We start from the raw sequence: 9,491 nt of genomic DNA, 5'->3' as shown, positions 1-9,491 counted from the left end.
CAGAACGTATTAAGTAAGTATTGAAAATTTACGAGGGCGATAAACATTATTATAATAAAATTTGTATTTATGGTATGGTATGGTACCATACAGGTATGGTATGGTACCCACAAAACCTTTGAGAAAACTGTCTATAATCTTGATATCAGTAAATTGTTGTTTTTCAATTAGAACTTTACAAGAGTAATAAATTTGTTTATGTTTTAATAACATTAAAATTATTTATGAACGAAAAATATTTAAAGAAAATAACAAGGAAGAAATCCTATGTGTACCAATTTGCTTTCTATATTATGTAATGCAATATGCTTGTATATTATTAGTTTCATTCATACGATATACCAATGTTTAGCAATATCGACTCCAATGTTTTTCATCGGCAAACGCGCATAACTGAGTAAGTTGGGGCGGGTTGGTTATGATTGATTATATGGTATTTTGTTATTTGAGCTGCTATAACGCAATTCACCTTTGAAGCGTACGCTAGAAAGCATTTCAATTTGAAAATATTAAAAAACAAGCAAACGATTTCAATATGAACGATTCTAGAAATGGATTTAAAATGTACAATCCAAATCGAATGGAACAAATGAGAAAACGCGATACGTTCAAAGAATTTAATGGAAAGGAAATAAAAGGTGATTTGGCGATAAATCATTCTATTTGGTGAAATAGTTTCCAAATGCTCGATCATAAACAGCTATAAATATGATATTCAGTAAAGTGTTGTGAGCATTTGTTATTTTTGCTTTATATTAGTTGTTTCAGCTTGTAAATTATGCTAATTTTTCATTAAATTTGTTTTCACAAAAACAACCTCAACAATTTTATTTTGTTTGACATATTAGACGTGCCGTCCATTTTTCTTTTACGTCGAGATTACTGAGTAAATTTGTTTTATCTGTGAGCACAAATGGCTACATTTGCATTTTATAATTAAATTGTACAATTTGAAATCGTTTATTTTACATCTCATTTAACTATTTGATAGAAAGTGTACTTTCATAAAAATTTCTTATATTTTTTTAAAGAGTACGACGCGAAAGATGTCTATGGCCCACAGATAACTGACAAGGATGGTGAGCTTTTGGACAAACATGATAGTTTCTACATCACAACAAAAAGTCTATTGGTACTGTTTCAGATAATGGGCGTTATGCCGATTATGAGGGTACCGAAACGTGAGTATCTGATATCAAATTGTGTATGAATAATTTGCTACAATTTTAATTTGAATTGGAATAACGTGTGTATATGTACAACATTTATACACATTGTATTTAAATTATACATTTTTTTTCGTGCAGACTTTTACAGGTTTTGATAATATTTCACATGAAGTTCGATATCTGATACTCGTTTTTTCTTTTTAAATATACGCAATCGAAGATATGGAAGATGTGGAGTTAGTTATGATTCAAGCACCAAACCTTTATCCCTTAAATATATCCGTTAAGCTTAAACATAAAAGTTTAAGCCTAAAGTGCTTAAAACTTAGAAAATAACTACATATTTTCAAAGTTAATACATTCCACGTATAGCTTATGAATTTCAGTAAACGTCAGTCAAGATTAAAACTTCGCCTATATAAGTTTAATACTTTACGTAAGCGTAAGGTTTTATTCAAGTTATTTCGAAGTTAAATATTTCATTTCACGGTGGAACATTGTTTCTTTTGAGTACATAATAATCACCCCGTGTAAATTGTAAGACTTCGCGTTGTACAGATTATAATGCTTTTAAATTATTACGAACGAGGCAGGATAATTTTTGGGAGGATGATTAATATTTTCACGGCGTAACGACGCATCATGGTAAAATATTACTGGTATGAAGTGCTTTTTTTTCTTAATATTAAAGTAAAGCAGCTTATCAAAGAAATCACTTGGATTAAACAAAAAATAGACTATATAAGGCAAAATTATTCCGCTTTTATCTATACGATAAGATAGTAGGGTACTGCACTAATGTAATAAGAAAAATCATTAAAAATAAAATTTATCATCTTAATAAGTTAAGGAATTTTATATAATATTAGCATTCTGGGGGCTTTGCCCGCGTAGTCAAACGAAAATTTTATTTATTCATTTATTTATCTTTATTTTTAAAAAAGATAAGTAATCGGGAGTTGTACCCACATATGTTACCGTTACCATAGAATTCCTGGGATAAGCTCCTATTTCCTCAGAAATTAAAGACTTTTAACTGATTTTAAACGCGATTTATTAATTACATTATTTAACCCGACGTTCCAAACAGTTTACAGCGAGCGTGGTGACGGTTTCCTATGTCCTTTCTCGGGTCTCAAAGTATCTCTGTACCAAATTTCAATAAAATCGATCCTACAGTTTCTGAGTCAAGCGCGTTCAAGCAATCAAACAAACTCTTTTAGCATCAAAGCTACATATTAGACAGAGAACAGTTGTCATCCGAAATTTTATGCTTGTTGGCCTTATTGTTAACAGATGCACGGACCACAAAGCGAACTACCTATAACTGGATCTCAAAAGCAACGCTGTGGGCTTATCTCGTCTGGAGCTTGGAGAGTATCATTGTGATCAAAGGTCAGCCGTGATTACATAGCAAGCTTAAGTTCAAGGCTTGAACTTTATCAAATTATTTAGTGTGTTTGATATTGAGTGTGGAATGTTATGATTATATAGTGCTCATCTGTACACCCTTTGAGCATAGAATATTGCATACTTATAAGGGATACAATTATAATTCTATTATTTCGTAGATCGTGCTGTACTTGCAAAAATTAGGTAAAATAAGAGAAATAATTATTTTTAACAGATCTAACTAAGCCGCCACCACCACGCCACCGGATTTAGCTTTTAAAGAGAATAGCATAATGAAAAACAGTTCACCCAGTCGAAAATTCTAAAACATAGAAAATCCACCTTTTTTGTGAAGTCGGTTGAAAAGACATATACCAAATATTACGAAAACTCTTAAATTATATGAAGTTCAATTAAACAACACCGATAGGTTTTATGAGTTCATTTCTGCAAATTCGACAAAAAAATATATTTTTAACAAAAAATAAAGACCATTCAATTCAATAACGACACTGCAATGAAAAGACATCCATGGATCTTCTGTTTAGATAAATATATAGCTGTACTTTCATCGGTTTTATTAACTTCAATTTTGTCTTCACGTTTCAGTGGGCAACGAGCGACTCTCAAATTTCCAGCAAAATTCAAACAAACGATTCGACGAAGTTATATACAATATTATATTTCTCAGCATTCTCATACCGCATTTTCTAATACCGGTTGCTTCGTGGCGCCATGGGCCACAAGTCGCTATATTTAAGAACATGTGGACTCATTATCAGGTTAACTAAACCCTTTATTAATATTATAATAAGCCATCATACAAAACTTTTAGTACAATTAGGTACTATCATATATTCTAGTCGTGTAAGTTTTTATTTCACGTCAAATGTACCTTAAACCCGATTCCCGTTTAATGCCTTTCTCCTCATTCTTTTCAGTCTATTCCTTCTCTCCAATTGTCAGTCCTCGCCTTATCCCTTTCCCCTAAAAAACGGGCAGCGGGCGTGAGCGGTGTTGATCGCTTATCATCAGGTGAAGTACCAGCTCAGTTGCCTGGTATAAAAAAAAAACCTCGAATATACAGCAAAGCATTGTTTTTGATTTAAGCTTTTAGAAGTATGCGAGTTTCAAAAAATCAAAGCGAAACTGGTTTTAATGCAAAATTGAATTTCAGAATAATTATTAAATGTAAAGTGTATCAATTAATTTGTTAAATACTAAAAAAATGTAACCATCATCTGCGTAAGACAGCTTTCAACTCATTTTCGCTGCTAGCTAGTCTTAGCTATGTTAACAGAATTCATGTACACATGCACTTACAAGAATCTCTTTGTTTATTTTCAAATGAATCTGAATCATATTGTTCACACAAATATCCCTGCAAAATTAACTTATTGTAGCGTATAAACAACAAGCGCAACATTTCCAGCTCAAATACCTCAAAATAACTGGAACTCCGATAATATTCCCGAACCTGTATTCCCTCACGTGGGGATTATGTATATTTTCCTGGGCTCTGAGTTTCGCGGTTATACTGTCGCAGCATTACTTACAAGACGACTTTGAGCTCTGGCATTCTTTCGCGTACTATCACATTATCGCTATGCTGGATGGGTTTTGTTCGTTATGGTATGTGCCCTTAATTAATTTTGTTACTAATGTAATAAATGATTCTAGCATTGTGTGCATAGTTTGAATATTAGTTGACTTTGTCACAAGTGAAATATTAAGCGCATATCACCCATTTTAAATCATAAGATATTTGACTTCGTAAGTATAAAGCATTCCTTTTTAAATTTTTCGTTTTATTTTAATTGGCTTCCAGAGAACTATCTTTTGTATTTGTATTCGTCATTAATATTCGGTCCGTAAGCTGTTTGTAGCTGAAAACAAGACGATATTCTAACTCCTACGGTTTAAATACTCTTGCTCATTTAACGCATCTGCTCCTAATCTATCTTAGAATAGAAACGACGACAAATGTAACACACTTCCTTAACGACCCATTTGTGTTAATCGTGCCATTACAATTTCGTGACGTATTTGCCTATTGTACATGTTTGTAATAAATCAAATAAATAATAAATTAGTAACATTTGCAAAATCCAAATAACCAAGGTAATTCCGGGTTCCTGGATAATTATAAAGGCCCAATAACTTTGGTGTTTTGACACCCAAAACTAAATTGTTCAGTTTAAGTGTTAACCACAGTCCGCTTATTATTACCTACTAAAATCTCTTAAACATATAGGGCGAGTAGTTGATTAAAAAGTATGTATATAAAAGTACAATTATTTATAAATCTTGTAATAACGTTACAGGTACATCAATTGCAATGCTTTTGGAACTGCATCAAAGGGCTTGGCGACAAATTTACACAAGGCTCTGGAAGCAGAACACCCGGCGCTCAAATTGGCTCAATATCGCCACTTGTGGGTCGACTTGTCGCATATGATGCAACAATTAGGTAATTTAAAATATACGATCAAACTCTTTATTAATAGGTAACAAATCTAAATAAGAACAGTTTAACATACTAGCATGTAAAACTAACTATAAATATTGTACTCGCATTTCAGTTAAAGATCACCATACTTACTACTAAATCTTGAATGTTTATACATCTTTAAAAAGATATAAGGAGTACCACCCTTGGCATGATGAAATCGTAAAAGTGTTATTGTTATGACATATTATCAAGGTACTTTACCCAGTCACGTGTGACCTCCATAAGCCATCTTATTATCCATCCGATCATTGATATTGAATACCATTCAAATAGAACGCTGAATACATTTTGAACTTCGCCGAGCCTCGAGAGCGAGCATAAAAATTCTCATCACAAGTAAAATCCGTTGAAATCTGGAAATTTCGCCAAACGGCCAGGATAGCGGCGTAAAACATGTTTATGTTTATGACGTACGTGTCTCGATTCGACACTCCTAAAAACGTTAACATTTTCAACCCAAATGCCTAGGTGGATAATTATTTTTTCCTCACCAATTTTGTTAGCATTCACTTGAGTCTAATGTTTTTCTTGAACGCAACTGTTCTTTGTAAATAATCCCGCATTGACTTATATTTAGCTAATGTAAAGGTGGTACTTATCGTTAAAAAAATCACGCTTAAACTGCCGAACTGTTGTAGCATATGTAGTTATCAGAATTACCAGATGGAACCTCGCGGCACTGCTAATTATAAATAAAAGCATATTAAATTTTATGAACTTTCATGCAATAATTATACAACCTAGATGCAAAAAATACATAAATTTTCTTTAAAAGTAGGTGAATTTGTTTCGTAGTCTTACCACAACTTTAAAACGTTTTCAAATAACATTTTCAAATAATGTATACATAAAGAACACCCGAGCAATGGAAATAAGGCATATCATTACTGATCTTCTACAAAAGTAATAGTATCCTTCCCTTTGTAAATTGACATTAACAGAATAGATCTCGTGGAGGAAATGGGCAGTGTCTAAAATATGACCCAATCGTCCACAGGAAGGGCCTATTCCAACATGTACGGTATATATTGCATGGTAATCTTCTTCACGACAACTATCTCGCTGTATGGCTCCCTATCAGAAATATTAGAACACGGGCTCAGTTATAAAGAAATGGGCCTCTTCGTTATAGTTGGTTACTGCATGACCCTACTCTTCATCATTTGTAATGAGGCTTATCACGCCACGAGAAAGGTAAGGCGTAAGATATAATGGTTATCTATGGTTCTTCCATTTTATTTGATTAACGTTTTCCTAGAGAATGAATGTTATTACAGTTAATGCTCTCTGAGGTAATATTCAGTGCTATTTGTTACCGTCTAGAAGTAATTATTTTTTTAATTACCGCTAATACTGCTGTGTGAAGCAGGAATGTTTGGCGCTTGAAAGAGATTTATATAAACTCAGATTTTCAAACTGTATACTACACTTAGAGTTTCAAAAACGTATACTTAATATTTAAAACACAACTGTTTTATATACTAAGTATCCATTTTAAAAACTAGTTATATAAATATTGATTTATATAAATAGGTTTCTTTTTATTATATTCGTATGATCACATTAAAAATAGCAAATGTCTACATAGATTTTACTAGAAGACAATCATTCAAACGCAATAAGTGAACGAATACTATCTTAATTCATTTTTATAACATTATATTATGCTGTAGGCAAATTAAGTAAAAAGGTTATTTATTAAGAATAGAGATATTATTGCATTAAGAACTGAATTTAAATAATTGTTATTAACCATTGGATGTAGACTGTTAACAAAACTCTTATTTCCCTACTGCTAATTAATAGTGAATTATTCAATAATTTAATATATACATCAAATATAACCAAACAATATGCTAATGTGTAAACCACTGCAGGATCATGGATAGGATCCAATTCTGCGAAAAATCTAATGAGGCGGTCAGAAAAATGTCCTCAAACGACTTTTGGGCTATTACTGATACCTTGTAACCCTCTTGTAAGCCCTCTTCGAGTTTTGAGAGTAGTTTTTTGTTTGAGAATAACAAGTATGAAGGAAAATGTCACAAAATAGAAGCTCTCATCTCAAACAAAAAATTCTCAAAAAACTAAAAAAGTTTATTCAATACTAGCGGTCCGCCTCGGCTTCGCCAGTGGTACATATATAACCTTCCTCAATAAATGGGCTATCTAATACTGCAAGAATTTTTCAAATCAGACTAGTCGTTCCTGAGATAAGTGAGTTCAAACTAACAACAAACTCGTCAGCTTTATAAAATTAGTATAAGTCGGATAAATGTTTTGCAATGTATACAAACATACTGACATATTCTTTAAATATATCTAGCTATATTATTATTATATACATATTTATATACATATTATACAGATTGACCTAATGACTATGCCGGCATTAACAGCTAAATGATTATTAATATTTAAAGAGTATATATGGGTATCATATTTGTGATGCAAGTGTTAAAATAAATCTGAAATATAAGTTTTTCTAGACGATTATCTGAAACAGATGCGAAATTATTTCATAAGAGCACTATTTAATAAAGTTTACTTGCAAGGCATTTTTTTTAATAGTAAAGTAGAGATTTTTTAACCATAATTGCCTGATTTAAGAAGCTCATGGAACCAAGCAGCTTATGGAATTATTGTAAATAATCCGTGAATTTTATAAAATCCAAATTCTTAATGAAGTGAACGCTAAGAAAATATGCAAATGCGAATGTGGAAGATAATTATGGCTCTTCATTAGGTCGGTCTAGAATTCCAAGTACGCCTGCTGAACGTAAATCTGGGTGCTATTGATCGCAGCGCCCAGCGTGAGGTTGAAATGTTCCTCGTTGCGATTGCCAAGAATCCGCCTATTATGAACTTGGATGGCTTCACTAATATTAATCGAGAGCTTTTTACTGCTGTGAGTTGGTATCCGTTATTACAATAACCAACTAAGTATTCTGTGTTTATTTATTTATGGTAATTTGTAAGTATTTTTTAGCTGAAAGCAAATTATATAAACTTCAACACTTCGTATTACTTATAAAATTTCTATAGATATTCAAAATGGAGTTTTGTAAACATCTTAATTCAAATGTTAATTATTATAATGGCACTAATGAGCTTCTCTTTGTAGAATATTTCCTTCATGTCCACATATTTGATCGTGCTGATGCAGTTCAAATTGACGCTACTGAGGCAGGGTTCACGGAAGATATTGCGAGCTATCACTAGAGCTATATTTAATACTACTACAACGATGGCTGACGATGACGAATACGATGAAGAGTGATCTCAGATATACACGATTGTTTTATAAGTTTACAGTAATATAGAAGAACATTCGAATAAGTAGTCACGTTTTTGTAGTGTAGATAATAGAAAATTAAATTTAACACAATGTTCGCACACAAAGCATCTATAAGGATGATCAATAAATGCTGTATGTAAAATAATATTATTATTTATGTTATTGGTTATTTTATAAGATTCTCTTGTATTAGAGGACTCAAGCATTTTGCGGGCGTTTGACCAAACAAAGAAGCCGATAAAAATTTTCGGACTATACGTCACATGTTAAGGTCACATTGTGTAAAAGAATGTGTGTTTTAACGTGTACCATTCACTGTTTAACTGTCACTCGAGCCTTAAAATCCTGAAACATACACTTACTCGAGTGAAGTGATTTTGGTATAATTCCTATAGATGAGATTACTAGTAAAAAATGGAAAAGATAGATATTCCCAGGTTTTTCCTCACACAATTCCCATTTCCGTGGGATTTCCGGAATTAAAACTATTGTATTTTTCTCTTGAGTCTCTATCTCTGTACTAAATTTCATCTAAATCGGTTCGGTGATTTAGGCGTAAAGAAGAGATGGACAGACTGAGTTTCTTACGCATTCTAATATTAGTAGAATTTAGGTAGGAATTGAGAATATTTTAAAAATTAATGCTGCATTAGTTTCAATAACATGCACAAAGTAAATGGAAATTCTATTATGTATGACGTTAATTTGTTAACATAAACTAGGAACAACAGAAATGCGAGTTGGTAATAGACATTAAACGCTATCTGCATTAATAAAGCTTAATAATTTTCATACCAAAGGTTTTATTAGATAAGTCGAATTTACAAGAGGAAATTGCATCAAGTTCGCTCATCGCTATTACGTATTCTCGGTTGTATCTATAGTTTCAGGAATACAATACCCGAGGCAATAAACTGATCGTAAACAAACGCTGCTGAGAGATTCATATTGATCCTTGTAAGATGAAAGAAACAAGTGATATTATACAGAGAAAAATGAAATTCTACAAAACCCGAATAATTGGGCTATAGTATAGAATACTCGATGTAATTTTCTTATGATTACCGAAGGACGTAAAATATTTACTCGTGGCTAACGTCTAAAATTGACGCATCGCTAG

At 32.1% G+C, this 9,491-nt stretch overlaps 1 protein-coding gene across 1 annotated transcript; it reads left to right on the top strand.

Annotated features, from left to right (window-relative positions):
• Positions 1-1,054: 1,054 nt before the first annotated feature.
• LOC119833844 (gustatory and odorant receptor 22) lies at positions 1,055-8,515 on the top strand. The gene is made up of 8 exons (XM_038358046.1): positions 1,055-1,181; positions 2,466-2,564; positions 3,171-3,343; positions 3,994-4,193; positions 4,886-5,031; positions 6,071-6,267; positions 7,820-7,981; positions 8,198-8,515. Exons 1-8 carry the CDS (start codon positions 1,148-1,150, stop codon positions 8,351-8,353), a joined length of 1,167 nt encoding a protein of 388 aa, XP_038213974.1. The 5' UTR covers positions 1,055-1,147; the 3' UTR covers positions 8,354-8,515.
• The last annotated feature ends 976 nt before the right edge of the window (positions 8,516-9,491 follow it).

This window comes from Zerene cesonia, chromosome 18 (genome assembly GCF_012273895.1).
Source record: "Zerene cesonia ecotype Mississippi chromosome 18, Zerene_cesonia_1.1, whole genome shotgun sequence".
NCBI lineage: Eukaryota > Metazoa > Arthropoda > Insecta > Lepidoptera > Pieridae > Zerene > Zerene cesonia.
Note: the sequence above shows the minus strand (reverse complement) of the source record. Positions and strands in the feature narration are given on the sequence as shown.

Bases quoted from the DNA above. Each gene is read 5' to 3' on its own strand.
- LOC119833844 (XM_038358046.1), top strand. From the start codon at position 1,148: ATGGGCGTTATGCCGATTATGAGGGTACCGAAAC. The intron at 4,194-4,885 runs GTATGTGCCCTT...ATAACGTTACAG, and splicing joins GATGGGTTTTGTTCGTTATG to GTACATCAATTGCAATGCTT. The intron at 6,268-7,819 runs GTAAGGCGTAAG...GCTCTTCATTAG, and splicing joins CTTATCACGCCACGAGAAAG to GTCGGTCTAGAATTCCAAGT.